Source organism: Papio anubis, chromosome 7 (assembly GCF_008728515.1).
Source record: "Papio anubis isolate 15944 chromosome 7, Panubis1.0, whole genome shotgun sequence".
Taxonomy (NCBI): domain Eukaryota; kingdom Metazoa; phylum Chordata; class Mammalia; order Primates; family Cercopithecidae; genus Papio; species Papio anubis.
In genome coordinates, this window is record NC_044982.1 from 53,420,931 (window position 1) to 53,439,490 (window position 18,560).

General features: G+C 36.4%; 1 protein-coding gene across 7 annotated transcripts in view; it reads left to right on the forward strand.

Annotated features, from left to right (window-relative positions):
• Positions 1-18,560, forward strand: part of DDHD1 (DDHD domain containing 1) — a 120,563-nt gene that overhangs the window by 89,123 nt on the left and 12,880 nt on the right. For all 7 annotated transcript variants that reach the window (XM_009211550.3, XM_009211551.3, XM_009211552.3 and 4 more), the window contains 4 exons: positions 1,926-2,032; positions 11,981-12,243; positions 13,963-14,038; positions 16,542-16,691. In XM_009211550.3, coding sequence (XP_009209814.1) covers positions 1,926-2,032; positions 11,981-12,243; positions 13,963-14,038; positions 16,542-16,691 — 596 coding nt within the window. The remainder of the gene's footprint in view (positions 1-1,925; positions 2,033-11,980; positions 12,244-13,962; positions 14,039-16,541; positions 16,692-18,560) is intronic.

Sequence of the window (18,560 nt, forward strand, 5' to 3'; positions counted from 1 at the left end):
TTAGGATCATGATTTATAAGTAGTAGCAAAAAACCAGAAACTCAAATAACTCTAGAAAGAGAATGGATAAATTTTGATATAGGTATAGAGTGGCATATTATACAACAGTGAAAAAGAGTGGATTGCAGCTATATGCATCAACTTGGATGAATCTCAGAAACATAAGATTAGGTGGAAGGGTGCAAGCAAACCATAGATAATACCTCAATTTACACAGTGGTCAGAACGAGGTAAAATACTTAGGCTCTGGCACATAGTAAATTCTGTAGAAGTAATTGGGTACAGTTATTAATATTATTGGACATGTAGTAAATCTATAAGGAAAAGGAAAAGCACAATTAATACAAACCTCTTACCTGTAGTTACTTCTCTCTCTCTGCTAGAGAGGCCTATGATCATTTCAGAATATATGGTGGGTTTGTAAGATACTGGCAGTATTCTTAAACTAGATGGTATGAACATGTTCTTCTTTTTATGAATTATTCTTTAAACTGCCCATTCATAATTAAATACCTTTATTTATATGTGTCTGTATTTCACAGTAAAAACTTTTTTTGGAAATGCATTAAAATGACATTTGAAGTATTTTCAGATCAGCATGGTAGTACACCTTTCACTTTTACAATTTAAAAATAGGTACAGCCTGTAAATATGTTGTACAACCACAAACAGCAACAATATTTCCCTTTCCAATTTTGAAAAAAAAAAAAAAAGAACTTTTGCTTGTCTTTGCCTTCCTGTTATTATTACATTGTATTAAAGTGGAGGAATAAATAAAATAACCTAAGCCAATAAAGTGAAAAGGAATAAAAGAAATTTTGTTTCACTAAAATTATATGCCTTCTGCTCTCCTTGTGCTTTCAAATCACAGTATTCATCCAAGTATAGTGCTTTGTATTTCTATAAGAAATGTAAAATTTTCCTTATCTCTAATAATTTTATTAGGTGTCTAATAGAATAATCTTTCCATGGTAGAATTTCCATAGGTTAGCATAACTCGTGGAAGGGTGTACTGGTTTGAAAATGAGTTTATGTAGCAATTTTTTTCAAGAGAGTAAATTACACCACCTTTATCTTGTTTACTGATAAAATTGCTGATTTATTTGCCTTTGTGCATATTTGTGATCTGACAGTTCTTGCCCACAGAATCTTTGGCTCACTAAAGATAGATGCAAATTGTAGGATGACTTTTTGACTTGTTGCTGGTTGCCACCAGTGGCTCTAGGCAGTCTACATGTGTATTGCCAAGCTGAAGGTGCATAGATCAAAAAAACAGGCTAGGTGCATGCCTCACAACTGTAATCCCAGCACTCTGGGAGGCCTAGGCAGACAGATCACTTGAGGTTAGGAGTTAGAGACCAGCCTGGCCAACATGGTAAAACCCCATCTCTACTAAAAATACAAAAAGTAGCTGGGCGGGTGACATGCACCTGTAATCCCAGCTACTCAGGAAGCTGATGCAGGAGAATTACTTGAGCCAGTGAACCAAGATCACCCCACTGCCCTCCAGCCTGGAGGACAGAGCAAAACTCCATCTCAAAAAGGAGAGGAAACAGAAAAGGAGGTACAAAAAGACTTGGGATTGTGTTTTGACACTTGTTCTAAAATATGTGGCCTCGTTTTGCTCTGGGTACCCCTGAATTTCATACAAAAGCCATAACATACAAAAAAGGGTGACGCTTTATAGATTTGATAACGGCTTTCATCCTTTAATGTTTCTTTTCATCTCCTATTTTGTCTTTTACTGTTTTTTTCTTGTGGTATTTTACAGGAAGGGAAGATTCATTAGAGCCAAAGCTGGTCTTGAATATTTAAATGTTAAATAGTTACTATTTCAGGCAATGTAATTTTCTTCGCTATTATTTCTGTATAACAGAGACTTTCTATAAGTTTAATTTACTTGGTTTTTTTGCTTGTTTTTGTAGACACTGTTGATTCCATTACTCCTGACAAAGTACGAGGTTTAAGGGATATGCTGAACAGCAGTGCAATGGACATAATGTATTATACTAGTCCGCTTTATAGAGATGAAGTAAGTATCATGATTATCTTGCTGGTGGGTATTTTTTAGTGATAACTTACAAATGTCCTGAATTTTTACATTTTTTAAGCAAATGAGAAATTACAGGAATTCATTATAAATAGCCTACTTTTAATAAATTTGATAGTCTTCAAACAAAACATTAGGACCGTTAATGAAACAGATAGTCTCAGGTGGGGGACTGGTTAGAAAATAGCTCTTTGAGAAGTAACAGTGTTCATAAATCTGATTATATCTGTGACTGTTGTCTTCACAAAAGAGTTTTAGACATAAAATGTCCTTTACATTTTTTGTATATGATGGACGTTTATTGCTTCACTTCTGTAATGAATTCGTACAGTTTTCAAATGGTAGTGGAGCCGATGCCTCCCAAGAGTAACACTGGGGCAAGAGGTGAAGGTTTATTCAAGAAGATGAGAGAATCTCCACCAAATGCATTTTGTCACTTTATTGATAAGAGGGAAAGGAATTCTGTTTAGTAGGAATAACTAACATTTGTTAATTGCCTAACGTGTTAACTTGTTTAATCCTTATTTTAAAAAATCCTGTGAAGTAGGTATGATTAGTATCCTCATTTGAAGAATGAGGAAACTGATGCCAAGAGAGATTTTAAGGTTTGCTCATTGTGTCTCGCTTAATAAGTGGCAGAGCCAGTATTTGAACCCAGGCAATATAGCTTCACAGCTTACACTGTTTACCACTTCTCTCCTCTGTGTTCACAAGATAGCCAGTCTCTCTGTTATTTATTGGCTGATTATTTTGACTTTCCTGGGCCTTTAATCAGTAAATATTTAGTGAGCCCTCCTCTGTGCCAAACACAGGCTAACAGGGGGCCACTTTACTGCAGACTCTTACCCTTCATTAGCAGGGAGACAGGGAAAATGAGTACAAGTGTTTGAAAGTAAGATCTGTCACGTTGGTAAAATTTATTTATCAGGAATCCCAGGTAAGATTTGATAATATTTATGTATACTGAATCAGCTGGCTAAAGGTGTTTTGAACTAAGAATATGGTCTACATGTTTATTGAAAATGTGTTTATTGAGAACTATATATAAGATACTGTACAAGGATCTTGTATAAGGGGGAGTCTCTGCCTTCAAGAAAGGTTAAAATATTACAATACATAGGTCCATATTTATGAAATGTGTGGAAGGAAGAGAAATCCATGGAAATTTTTGCAATTACTCTTTTTTTCCCTCTGAAAAAAGCATTTAGGCTTATTGTTATAGTACTTAAGATAAATTACATTTCCATATTTCATCATAGTCATATATGGCCCCAATTTTTGTTCTAAAAACCATGCAGTAGAAATTACTTTTCGCAAAGTGTATATGGGCTCTAGAGATAGACTGCCTGATTCCAGTCCCACTGTAACACTTAATTTCTGTATGGCTTCTGTATCTGCAAAGTGGATATTCTAACAAGTAGCTACTTCATAGCATTCTTGTAAAGATTAATTGAGGTAATGCTTATATTAACATGTGGCACATGGCAGTCAAGAATTACTATTATTACAGGTACTATAATATCAAATCATTTTAGTTTTTTGAATTCTGAGTAAAATTCTTCAATGCTGAAACAGACATGTTGCTGCCTATAGATACCTCTGCTTTCATAAGAGAAAGAAGGGTTTGATGTTTTCTGTGGGAGCTTTTTTTAATCAATTTTTTTAATCTAAAAATATTCCTAAGTAAGCTTTGAAAAACTAAGTATGGAGTGTAGCCTGACAGTAGGATTTTGTGTATATGTTTTCTGTATAAAGATCTTAGATTTCTTAAGGTTCCATAACCTATAACTATCTTTATAATAGCCATGTAAAGTATTTCAGAGTTAACAGGTTTATTGTTTTATATGTATTAACTTATAAATGTAATTTGCCAAATATTTTCTGAGCACATTTTGACACATTTTGTTGTTTTAAGCTAGTAAAGTGGCATAGACTTGGCAAAGGAAGTAACAGATAGTGTTGTTTGTGTCTCATTTCTCTCCAATATTTTTATGTTCTTGAGGATGAAAAAAGGAAAAAACAGTTATATCCCATACCCCAATTCTATCTTTATAAATTCAAGTGAGCGATAACAAAGTTCTAACCCAAAATAGTGTTAATAGGAATAAAGAGAAGAGATAGATTCAAAATATGATAGAATTAAGTGGTCTTGAAATGATTTGTTATGGGTGATACAGGAAGGGAAGAGACAGATGATGCTTACAATTTCTAGCTTAGGCAACTCGTAGATGGTTCTGATATTAACTATAAATGGAGGAAGGGGAAGCAGATTTTTGTAGGGGAAGAGAGTAGAACATAAGGAAAATAATGAATTATACTTGTAAATTTTTGGTATGTTTACGATTCCCTTCTGGAGTTGTATAGCACAGACTATAATATTAGAAGTGAAACCAGTCAGAGTGCAGGGAGGAGGATATCAGAGCACATGTTACCATACGCATACACATACCTGCATATATATGGCTGGTGGTACCCCTAAGAGGGCTCAAAGCTCTGGTCATTGGCTAGTGGTGACTGAGCAAATGGTCACTTTCTGTAATGCTCTTACATGTGGAAAGATAATTGTCCTCAGAATGGAACTGAATAAAATAGATAGTAGGAAGAGGGAACCAATGTCTATGATAAATGGGGGGCAAAGGGAACACCTGGTCCTTTGAATTAGTTTGTCTTTTGATCCAGATGAATTTCATGGGAGAGCATGAGAACTTGTGACTGAAATTCATCAGCAATCTTTAGCAGTGATTTTCAAACATCCCTGATGAGAATCATTTCTATACTCATTAAAAATAACAGCAAAAAAAAACCCAGGGTAGGGGTGGCGGGTACTGGAATTTGAGGGTATCATTGTAAATTCAACAATTTCTAAAATATGCATGTGTGTTGTGAGTATTACTTATATATGTAAGTGAATATGTATATATACAGGCATACCTCAGAGATACTGTAGATTTGGTTTCAGACCACCGCAATAAAGTGAATGTCACAATAAAGCAATAAAAACAGTAAAGCAAGTCATGCAAATTTTTTGGTTTCCCAGTGCATAGAAAATTATGGTTATGCTACACTGTATTCTGTTAAGTGTGCAACAGCATTATGTCTAAACAAGTATATATACCTTAATTTTAAAATACTTTATTGCTATAAAATACACACAGACATGAAGTGAGCACTGTTGGAAAAGTGGCAACAGTAGATATACTCAGCGCAGGGTTGCCACAAACCTTCAATTTGTAAATGCAGTGTCTACAAAGTGCCATAAAACAGGGTATGCCTGTTCACGCATGCACTTCCTAACCTTGCCCACCGAAGTGGCCAATAAGCAAAGACACCCTAATCGAGCACACCTAGCACCCAGATCTCTTCCTCTAGCGCTATTATTTCCCACTGAGGAAAATCAGGGTTCCTCAGGAAAATGGCTGATTCTGGGGCTGGAACAACTTGTTATGACAGAAGGTAGGAAGATGCTCAAAAGAATTATGGGGTAGGTCACAGGAACACAGTGCCAAATTAAGCAGCTCTCACTGGCCAAATCTGGAACAATTTGAGCACCAAAAGTATTATTTATAAATCATTGAAAAAATTATTAGAAGTTCATATTGACTATAAATAAATAACATGGGGAAAAAGGAGAATCCTTGCTTACAGTAGAATGCCAAAGGCCAGCTGATGGAGGGAATCCTGGAGTTGGAAAACCATTTTACAGCTATCATGGTAGGATTAGGTAAGAGAAGACTGGACACAAATTGATGGATACTAAATTGAAGGCAGTATTTTGATGAGGAGCAGGATATGTACATGGTCATAAAGTATATCCCCACAAACTGATGATTCGTTTAAGAAAGAGCAACAATAATTATACACTGGAGAAATCAAGCAATACCTAAACTGGGTATTCCTGAGGAGCAGATGGACATTTTGCACCTCTGGATATGACATACAGAGGAGAACATATCACTTATACAGTATTCTGACAATGAGGAAACATCAGACAAACACAAAATGAGGATGTTGTAATAAAAAGTAGGAATGACACTGTATTCTTTAAAAATATCATTATCAGGCTGGGTTCAGTGGCACATGCCTGTAATCCCAGCCCTTTGTGAGGCCAAGGTAGGAGGATCATTTGAGCCCTGGAGTTCTAGACCAGCCTGGACAACATAGCCAGACCCCGTCTCTACCAAAAATAATTTTTTAAAAATCAGCCATGTATGGTGGTTTGGGCCTGTAGTCCCAGCTGCTCGGAATGCTGAGGCCAGAAAGGATTCCTTGAGCCTGGGAGGTCGAGGCTGCAGTGAGCTGTTCTCACACCACTGTACTCCAACCTGGGTGACAGTGAGACCCCGTCTCAAAAAAAAAGAAAAAGAAAATCAGTATCATAAAGGCAGAGTGGCTGCAGAAAATGTTCCTGATTAAAGGATGCTAAAGAGACATATAGCTAATGCCATATCTAAATTGAAGAATTTAGGGGTAAAAGACCGTGACATATATAATATATCCTCAAATGATTCCCAAAAAAGGTGAGGGTTTATGTGTTTATCATAGAAACAGAACAAGTGAATAAAGCAAGTGGGATACAATGCTAACAATATGTGAACCTGGGTAAAGGTTATATGAGTGATCTTTGTGTTATTTTTATTTTGCAACATTTTATATATTTGAAATTATTTTCAAATGAGAGGAGGCCGTGCCGGGCTCGGTGGCTTACACCTGTAATCCCAACACTTTGGGAGGCCTAGGCAGGTGAATCACCTTAGGTTGGGAGTTTGAGACCAGCCTGACCAACATGGAGAAACCCTATCTCTACTAAAAATACAAAATTAGCCATATGTGGTGGCAAGTGCCTGTAATCCCAGCTACTTGGGAGGCTGAGGCAGGAGAATGGCATGAACCCGGGAGGCGGAGCTTGCAGTGAGCCGAGATCACGCCACTGCACTCCATCCTGGGTGACAGAGCGAGACTCCATCTCAAAAAAAGAAAAGAGGCCGGACATGGTGGCTCATGCTAGTAATCCCAGCACTTTGGGAGGCCGAGACGGGCAGATCACTTGAGGCTGGAAGTTCAGACCAGCCTGGCCAACATGGCAAAACTCCATCTCTACTAAAAATAGAAAAATTAGCCAGGCATGGTGACAGACACCTGTAGTCCCAGCTACTTGTGAGGGCAAGGCAGAACAATCTCTTGAACCCGGGAGGCGGAGGTTGCAGTTAGCCGAGGTCACGCCATTGCACTCCAGCCTGGGCCACGGAGGGAGAGCCCATCTCATTTAAAAAAAAAAAAAAGGAAAGGAATAGTTTCCCAGATCTCCCAGAGATTTTCATTCGGTGGTTCTGATATGGAGCCTGTGATTTTGTATTTTTAACAGTTCCCCTACTTGATACTATCCCAGGAATTCTGGGAAAACACTGCTTAAGGCATTGTGAAGAACAAAAGGGATGCTTCCTAAGTGAGAGGAGGGCAAACTTTTTTTTTTTTTGGAGACAGGGTATCACTGAGGCCGGAGTGCAATGGTACGATCTCAGCTCACTGCAGCCTCCGTCTTCTGACCTCAAGTGATTCTTACGCCTCAGCCTCCTGAATAGCTGGGGCTACAGGTACGCACCAATACACCCAGCCAGTTTTTTTGTTTTTAGTAAAGGCAGGGTTTCACCATGTTGCCCAGGCTAGTCTTGAACTCCTGACTTCAAGTGATCCTCCCACCTCAGCCTTCCAAAGTGCTGGGATTACAGGTGTGAGCCACTGTGCCTGGCGTATTCCTATTTTTAAAAAGAGAAGTTGATTCTGTAAATTAAAATCCATTAACATGAGATTGGTGTTAGGCAATATTCTAGGATAAATTATTTAAAAATATATGTTTCCTTAGAGAAGGAATGATTTGGAGTAAGTCACATGCCTGGTGAATGAACCTTGTTTGGTTTATTTGTGAGGCATTTTAAAGAGCCTTTTCCCCCCTTCTTCTCTGAGCCTTTGTAGTCAAATAGATGGAGATTCAAAGCCTGCCACTTCTATAATCCCAGCACTTTGGGAAGCCAAGGCAGGCAGATCACTTGAGGTCAGGAATTGGAGACCAGCCCGACCAACATGGTGAAACCCCGTCTCTACTAAAAATACAAAAATTAGCCAGGCATGGTGGTGCACACCTGTAATCTCAGCTACTCAGGAGGCTGAGGCAGGAGAATCACTTGAACCTGGGAGGCGGAGGTTGCAGTGAGCCAAGATCGCACCACTACACTCCAGCCTGGGTGACAGAGGGAAACTCCATCTAAAAAAAACAAAAACAACGACAACAACAAAACCTGCCACTTAACCAGCTCTGTGTTCTTAGATCAAATTTCTCACTTTCTTAGCTTCCCCACTTATAAAATGGGATAAAATATGTACTGATAAAGTTTGTCATTAGGATTAAAGATGAAATGTGTATAAAGTTTCCAGTACAATTCATGGTCTTTAGACATTCAAGTTATGATTGATTATGTGTATATTTGTATTTATGTATTTCAAGGGCCACCATATTTTTAATAGACTTATTCTGTTAACTCTAAAAAGTAAAGGTCAGTGGATAGAAAATATGGGAAGGAACATGTTTGTTTACTGTACGGAGCTGTGTAGTAACAAAGCTGTCTCTAAAGATAGAAGTGGACACTTTAAAAATGGAGATATGCACTAAAATAGAGACTGAGTGACCATTTCTCAGGGATGCTACTGAAGGGACTCCTAGCTTCAAAGCAGTTTAAATTAGATCATCGCTGAGGTCCCTTTTAACTCTCACATTCTTACGTGCTCATGGGAGAACCCTAATTAATGGTTTTCCTAATAATTCCTGAAAAGTCATGGTTAGGGGAAAAGTTGTGTATATCAATCAGTACTTCTCAGATGACTTTCTGAGGACCAGTTTTAAAAAATCAACCAAAAAAATTAATTTCAGACTATCAAGAGATCATCAGAGAGCCTTTGGCCCTTACTTCAACCCTAAAGTAACACAAGAAATCCAGAGAGAACTGTACATCTTGTGTAAATCTGAACTCTCTTTTCAATAGCTTTTAAAAATGAAGAATTATATAGAGAATTGTCCTAGCTGTATCTTGACATTATTTGAATTATTTAATTGATATATATGACTAGAACTCTCTAAATTACGAGTAGAACTCTCTAAATTACATTTTCTCATCACAATTTCTTGAAGCAGGGAGAGCAAAGGACTAACTCTATTCCTCAGCCATATTTTGTGTGTTTGGACTCAACTCTTGAAACTCCCTGGTTTTTCCTCCTTATGTTCATTTCCTTCATAAATTTTTACTCTTGAGCAGTGGTCATGGAAATTAGAAATTGTTTTAAACTTTTAAAAAGCTATCCAGTGCTTACTGTGTAAGAGGTTTGCTGACTTGATTAGATCATATTGTAGATCTAATAGATAATAAAGTTAAGATCCCAGGGTATATTGTTAATCTTGGCTGAGATGTCCCAAATGAATACAGTTGGTCACAAAGGGATCCTAATTGGGAGAATATAATTGGATCAGAAACGAGAAGGAAAAGAAAAAAAATTCCAATTAGAGTAAACTTGTTGGATACAACATAGATATTAATTTCTCCTTTCACTGATGAGCAGATGAGATACAGAAGCATTTAGAGGTAGTACAAAGCTGTTTAAAAAGTTGACTTTCAGAATCATAATGTCTGACCACAGATGTCCCATATATATGCATAAGCAATAGAAAAAGAAAATGCTACCATATCCAGATATGCTCTATTAAGGAAATACAAAGGCCATTTCTATTCAAGTGTATAATTATTAAAACAGATGACATCATCAGCTCTTCAGAAACTGTCCGTGCTATGCCTCATTCCATAGTGAAATATTTTAGTATCAAATAGACTTTCTCTGCCTTAGATAATTTGATCTTGTTTTTTTACCCATATGTGATTGCCAAACTAATGAAGTATTTGGTGTAGTGAGAGATGTTTTAAAATTTTTGAATATGAAATAGGTTAATTACTGGTAGTGTTATTTCCTTTTTAAAAAAAAACTTTAATATGGGAGTAGGCTGGTATTTTATAAAAACAAAAAGATTGGGTACGTTTTATCAGAGTACTAAAGTATGTATCTGTTAGTGCTTTGAGATTTACATGGTACAAGTCTTAAAATCAAGGTCTTCAAAAATAAAAACGATTAAGAACTGCTGCTTTTAAAGGAAATTATTTTATCTAAGCATTAGCCTTCTCTGTACCTACCTCATGTAGATTGTAAATCAGGAAAATAATGAAATTTTAAGGATTGGTTGATATTGTTATCAAAGCCAAATCCAAATCATATTATAGCTCCCTTCAAACAGCAATATAGTATTTCACACTGCATATTCCTGAAACTTATTAATTAGAGTTTTACTTACAACCCATGTCTTAGAAGATGTTTATGTACATTGCCATTAAATCAGTAGTTTCTAAGGTGTGGTCCTCAGGCCAATAGCATCAACATCTTCTGGGAGCATAATGAAATGCAAATTCCCAGGCCACATCTCAGCACTTCGGGATCAAAAAGTCTGGGATGGTACCTAGAAATCTGTATTTAACAAGCCCTCCGGGTTATTCTGATGCATGTTGCAAATTGGAGAACTATTGCACTAAAGCATGTAATTCTTTTTTACTTCCTGATGAAAAAAAGAGTCTAATTAAAATAAAACTTTGGCATTTCTCCCTAGAGAAAAGGCAGCTTATCATCCTTCCACATGCTGCAAGCTTGTCTTATCCTTTTCTTTCTTCATCAGCTGAATATATTTCATCAGACATGATAGTTTCAGAGCTTTGACTAGACCTTTAGCTTTAACCAGTATTGCATTGTGAAGCTCTGAGATGTCAACAGAGACCATCATCCCTTTATTCATGTTACTGCTAACCGTGCCAATCATAAAGTACATAAAGAATGATTTTCAGGTTGTGTCAGCAGATAAAGAATTTTCAATAAAAGTTGATAGTGGCTAGTTTTCTCTTGAGACATAGTAACAAGCCTGAAAATGGAAGCAACAAATAACTAATATTTATATGTCAGAGTAGCAGCTGGTATATTAAGAAGTACTGAAATGAGAAATTGAACATCCAGCAGGAAATTCATAATCAAATAGAAGTAAGCAGTGGTAAGAAGAAGAGAAGACTGCCTTAAAACTCAGGTCAGGGCCCAGGATGGGTTTGGGTAACAAGAGAACCTTATTCTGACTTTATGGAATATTTCAGTAATATTTGTTAAAGCTTAATTTCAAAGAAAGCAGTTTTAAAAAGAAAAATTACGAAAATACTCCCCACATTATTAACCTCTAAACTTAAAATAGCCCTGCTTTCCAGACATAGAAAGCAACTTTTTACTTTTATATCTGTATTGCCAACTTAGTGGGAATTTTGAAATATCCAGTAGATCAACTTTAGTTTTTTCTTCAATCATACAGTGGCCTTTTATTACATTACTCTATCTAAAAGCACAATAATTTATAATATGTTAATATACCTATTATCATAAGCGCAGATACTCATTTTCTAAAATTTACTGACTAAAATCTGCAAGGTACAAAAATTTAGAATTGCATGTAGGTAAGTTACAACAAAAAAGAAATTTGCAGGGGTCTTTGAAAATCTTACTGGTATCTGCGTAGAACTTTTTTTTTTTTTTTTTAATCTAGGGAACTACTGGCTTATACAGTTTTAGGTTTAAGGACTACAAAAGGATCTATGTAATATCTGCCTATATTCTTAGTGATGATATGGATTATAATAGTATGTATACCTTCATTCCTGCAAGATTTTGAAAGACCTAAGTTAATTTTAATAACCTAGGTATGTTTAATCAGTAATGTATGTTTTTCTACCTTAATGTATTTGAGTTTAGAATAAGTGTATAGTAGTCAGTGCCAACTCTAATATGATAATGTTTTCTTATTTCAAACAGCTAGTTAAAGGCCTTCAGCAAGAGCTGAATCGATTATATTCCCTTTTCTGTTCTCGGAATCCAGACTTTGAAGAAAAAGGGGGTAAAGTCTCAATAGTATCACATTCCTTGGGATGTGTAATTACTTATGACATAATGACTGGCTGGAATCCAGTTCGACTCTATGAACAGTTGCTGCAAAAGGAAGAAGAGTTGCCTGATGAACGATGGATGAGCTATGAAGAACGACATCTTCTTGATGAACTCTATATAACAAAACGACGGTAAAATATCCTAATCTTTTGAAAAATTTTTAAATGTCTTTATGGAATTACTGAACCTCTTAGGAGAAAACTAAGAATTTCATGATGAATAATGCATTGTTTAGGATACAACGATTACTACATAGCATGCGTAATCAAGCTAGAGACTGTTGATTTTCGTGCTAATTACATGCATTTTCCTGTAGCATAAAATAAATTCTTTTGTTATTCTCCTTGTTTTCCTTTCATCTTTTCTTCACAATTTGTTAGGAGTGAAATTTAAAACTTATTCCAAGCTTAGTCACTGCATAGAATCCTTATTGAAAATGTTTACCAGTTTATAATCTTTCGTAGTTTTACTGACCTTTCGAGGTGGGTTTCTACCTTTCTTATTGTTCTGAAAATAATTTTTAAGCACTTTTTTTGGCAAATTTTTTTTTACATATGTTATATATATAAACATAATTATATTTGTTACATAATTATAAATAGATTTTATAATTATTTAATCATTTGTGGCCTTCCCGATACTATCTTTTAATTATTTGCTACATTCCTATCTTCATCTCTAGTTACATGCCTTATCTTCTTTGTTCTCTTTATCTGATTAATTCTAATATAACAATGAAAAATCATTCATTTTGATAATTTACTAGCATATTAAAACAAATGTGCTAATTGACTAAAAGTTTTACTCGTTTTGTTTTTGTCTTATAGATGTTAACTAAGGATTTCATTTAGAATCTTAAGTACCGTAGGCTAGACACATAAATATAGCTTCAAAATAATTGATAGTTTTGAAATAAAATGTCATGTTTGGCAAGACTGGAGCAGCATTTTAGATGTATAAATCCAGTAAAACTTTAAAAAAAAAAAAAAAAGCATGGAAAATAACAGATTTTTTGGGGGGGGAGACGGAGTCTTGCTCTGTTGCCCAGGCTGGAGTGCAGTGGCATAATCTCAGCTCACTACAACCTCTGTCTTCCAGGTTCAAGTGATTCTCCTGCCCCCGCCTCCCCAGTAGCTGGAATTGCAGGCATCTGCTACCACGCCCAGCTCATTTTTGTATTTTTAGTAGAGATGAGGTTTCACCATGTTGGCCAGACTGGTCTTGAACTCCTGACCTTAAGTGATCCACCCACCTGAGGCACCCAAAGTGCTGGGATTCCAGACACGAGCTACTGTGCCTGGCCAAGTATAGCTTTAAAAATAATAATAATAATAACTTAATTCCATATTTACTAAATCTAAGTAGCTATGAAACATTGTAATTGAAAATGATGTTCATCACAGAGAAGGGTTAGACTATGGTTCACCTGTATTTTGGACAGTCATAGTTGTTAAAAAAAATTGAAGTAGGTCAGGAGGCAATGAAATGAAAAGATCTCTAAAGTCTTAAGTATAGAAAAGAGAGATAGAACAGTATATATGGTATTAACCATTTGGTATAATTTTTTTAAAGATGTATATGTGCTTGTATGTGACTCACATTTTACTACAAAAAAAGCTATTAACAGCAGGTATCATGACAACTGGGGTACTTTTACTAATTATTTCATAAATTTTTATACACTTTCTGTACTATGGCAGAGACATTTATTAAATACTGTCAACCAGGATTAATGTGAGAGATAATGGGCCATCATCATCTGCATCTTTATACTTTAGTAAGCTAGCAAGCATCTAATATTTATGAAATTATAAATATGTATGTGTATATAATCTCATGCCCCTTCTTAGGCTAAAGGAAATAGAAGAACGGCTGCATGGATTGAAAGCATCATCTATGACACAAACACCTGCCTTAAAATTTAAGGTAAGGAAAGAGCAATGTGTTCTTCAACATTGATCTCAGTATTTTTTTTAATGTTATTTGAAATATGCCGTTAGGATTCAAATGAAAGTTTATTGTTCTTTCAAAATAAATATTTATTCAACATATACTATATGTTGGACACTGCTAGTTTCTGGTTGTACAAAGAAAAGAATAGACAAGTCAGTTCCCTAGTCCTCAGGTTGTACAACACAGTATTATTAATGCTATTATCAGTATACAGAACAATATATGTACGAGAGGGAGGTTCTAACTTTGCCTGCAAAGGTTTACAAAGGAGTGATATTTGTACTTGGTCTCAGTAAATTAGATATTGCCCAGCAAAAGAAAGGAGAGATGCTATTCTGTGTAAGAGGAATGGCATAAACAGAGGCATGGAGGGGTGTAACTTCATATACCCCAAGAAACATCAACTAATCTAGAATAGTGGTAAAGAAAAATAGAGACTGATGAGAAATATTTATTATTTAGAATTAAGAAATCATAATGACCACTTAGTTGGTCAGTGGTGAGAAAAAATCAGAGGAAGTATATGAGTAATGATTCCAGGGATGGAAAGCTGGCATTTCAATGGATGAACAATATATGACAAAAGCACAAGACAGAGGTGCACAGGGTTAGCTTGGAGCTGGGCGAGCAAACTTAGTTTAGCTAGAATATACAGGAGTCAGAACAAGGAGACAGTAAGAGAGCAGGAATAGCTAGAAATAATCAACTTGTATTTGATATGGGCATTGGGAAGCTTTGCAGGATTTTTAAGTATCATAATTACCTGTTGAAAGCAGTGTTCTAGGAAAATGTGGCAGAGGTGTCAGCATTGACTAGACTATCGGAAAGGACATACCCTGTAGCTGAATAACAAATAACTTGTTTGCAGTGTTAAATGGGAAATGTCATAAGTTTCCTAATACTCATTTCCTGTTGAATATTTGCTCATGTCTAGTATACTATATTACCTCTTCTTGAAATGTGTTTCTTTTATCACAAGAACTTAACACACAGGTTAAGATGTGGAATGATGCAGAAATTGCTTTAAAACATGAGGAGTTTTTTAATTGAATCTATCTCCATTACTTACAAAGTGTTTAAGATATATATATACACACACACACGCACACACACATACACCATACATTTAAAACCATATGGTAAGTTATAACATATTTTTAAAAGCCATAAGACTATGGTCTTTGGAGTAATCCCATTGTAGAATTTGAGTTTCATCTCTACCATCATTATTTTTTTTTTTTTTTTGAGACGGAGTCTTGCCCTGTCGCCCAGGCTGGAGTGCAGTGGCGAGATCTTGGCTCACTGCAACCTCTGCCTCTCCAGTTCAAGTGATTCTCCTGCCTCAGCCTCCCGAGTAGCTGGTTTTACAGGCGCCTGCCACCACGCCCAGCTAATTTTTGTATTTTTAGTAGAGATGGGGTTTCACCATGTTGGCTAGGCTGGTCTCGAACTCCTGATCTTGTGATCCACCCACTTCGGCCTCCCAAAGTGCTGGGATTACAAGCGTGAGCCACCGCACCCAGCCTATCAGACTTTTTATTCTCAAAAATAAACCAGGTTATGGCCAGGCACGGTGGCTCACGCCTGTAATCCCAGCACTTTGGGAGGCCAAGGCCGGCGGATCACGAGGTCAGGAGATCGAGACTATCCTAACTAACACGGTAAAACCCTGTCTCTACTAAAAATACAAAAAAAAATTAGCCGGGCTCGGTGGAGGGTGCCTGTGGTCCCAGCTACTCGGGAGGCTGAGGCAGGAGAACAGCGTGAACCCTGGAGGCGGAGCTTGCAGTGAGCTGAGATCACACCACCACTGCACTCCAGCCTGAGTGACAGAGCGAGACTCGGTCTCAAAAAATAATAATGAAATAAAATAAACCAAGTTATTTCCCACCTTGGCTTTAGTTCATTTGGTTCTCAGTCTGGAATGTTATTCTTTCCAGCACCAATATCCAGCCTCAGCTGTAGAAAGCTTTTTCGTCTTTTACTGGCCAATGCAAATGCTACCTCCTCTGTAAAGCCTTCAAAGTTGGAATTATTTTTTTCACTCTCTTAAAGCATTCTTTCCCTCTGTTATGCACATATTTTATTCTGCTTTACCCACAGGACTGTAAACTTTGGGTGCAGAAGCTGTGCCTTATTGGTCTTTATATCCATCACAGCACCTAGCGTATTACTTCGCACAAAGTAGTACCTCAATAAATATTTGATTAGTGTATACAAATATTTAAGAAAATGATCCTTATCTTCCTTGTATTCAACTTCTGTTAGATTTAAAGATAATGAAGTATCTCATGGAAATAGATTATTCTAGAATGGTTAAGGGGTAGCAGAGCCCATCTGGATAACTCTTATTAAAAATGAATATACTCAGAGATAATTTTATTATTTGTATTTTGCCATATATTGTCATGCCCAAATTTTGTTGAAAAATAACACTTCACCATTTTTAAACTTTAAGATGACTTTATCATTTTAGGTTGAGAATTTCTTCTGTATGGGATCCCCATTAGCAGTTTTCTTGGCGCTGCGTGGCATCCGCCCAGGAAATACTGGAAGTCAAGACCATATTTTGCCTAGAGAGATTTGTAACCGGTTACTAAATATTTTTCATCCTACAGATCCAGTGGTGAGTTGCAATATAGACTCTTTTTCTCAATGTCAAATTGTTCCTAAAAAGAATCTATCAGCTGTGGCTCACGCCTGTAATCTCAGCACTTTGGGAGGCTGAAGTGGGCAGATCACCAGAGGTCAGGAGTTCAAGACCAGCCTGACCAACATGGCGAAACCTCGTCTCTACTAAAAATACAAAAAATTAGCTGGGCATGGTATGCGTGCGTGTAAGGCAGGAGAATCACTTGAACCTGGGAGATGGAGGTTAGAATGAGCCAGGATCATGCCACTGCACTCCCGCTTGGGTGACAGAGTAGTGAGACTCCATCTCAAAAAAAAAAAAAAGCCAGGCGCGGTGTTCATGGCTATAATCCCAGCACTTTGGGAGGCCAAGGCAGGCGGATTGCCTGAGCTCAAGGTCGAGACTAGCCTGGGCAACATGGTGAAACTTCGTCTCTACTAAAATACAAAAAATTAGCTGGGCATGGCTGTAATCCCAGCTACTCAGGAGGCTGAGGCAATAGTATCGCTTAAACCTGGGATGCAGAAGTTGCGATTAGCTGAGATTGTGCCACTGCACTCCAGCCTGGGCAACACAGTGAGACTCCGTCTCCAAAAAATAAAAATCTATCTAAGACATCTTACAAGGTGCCATGGAATTAATGAATAACACTTCATTTATCTGATTATTAAACGTGTGTTTTGGTTAATTTAGAGCTCATGAGATAAAATACCTTAGAGATGGTCTGGTTATGTTGCATTTGTAATACAAGAACATAATGTAAAAATATTATTCCCAGACAATTAATACAAGAGACAGGAGTCTACTGGACTTTCACACCTTAACCAATTGTAATACCAGTAACCTAGAAACCATAAATCTTAAAAATCCTGCTCTAAATACTTTTTTATCTAAAATATGCTACAATATTGGAATGTGTTTTGTAGGCTCTCTGAAAAATGAAAATATTCAAATATTAAACATCAAAATAAAACTTTATTATAGCCTAATAGAATTGTAAAATGTTGGATTTTTCTATTCTCTATTATGTTTATGCTGTAAATATTTTTTTTAATGGAAGAACCTTGCATCCTGGTAAACAGTGTAATGCCAAGTAAGATTTTTAAACAAGAAAAATGTCCCCTTAAAACTTCTTTGGGACAAGGCTGGTTTAACTGAATATTAAACTATTTTAAATAGCATTTATTCTCTGAAAAAATAGCTTTATATAATTGTGGAAAGTCTTTTAAAGGATCCTTTTAGCTAGTACCAAATAAATATAACATTGACTAACCATTTGAATTTTAGAAAATCTCCCATATAAAGACTTACAACTGCTATATTAACTTCACTGAACTGGAAGTTTAATATAAGATTCAAATACAAACTGCACAATCCTGGCCAAGTTATTTCTGAGACTGTATCTTATCAGTATGATGTAGATAATAATATTTTGCCTTCTAGGATTGTTAGGATTAAGTAAAATATATATATACACCCAGCTAGACAATAAGCATTTCATTAACATATACTCATTTTATTCATGGTCTCATAACTTGAAAGTGAATTTCAGTCCATAGGTCTGCTCTGAGCCCTGTCCTTTGTATATCTTAAACTTTGTTGTAACTTTAAAGAAGGGTTCCAAACTCATACATTTTTATTATTCATTTTATACTTTCTCTGTGATTTTTTTTAAAAATTAATACTTTGTTAAATAGTTTATGTCAGAAAGGTGCAAGGCAGTTTTTACAAATGTTATCTGTTCTTTCTCACATCTCTATAAGAAAGGAAGTGTTGGCCAGGCGCCGTGGCTCATGCCTGTAACCCCAGCACTTTGAGAGGCCAAGGTGGGCGGATTACGAGGTCAGGAGATCGAGACCATCC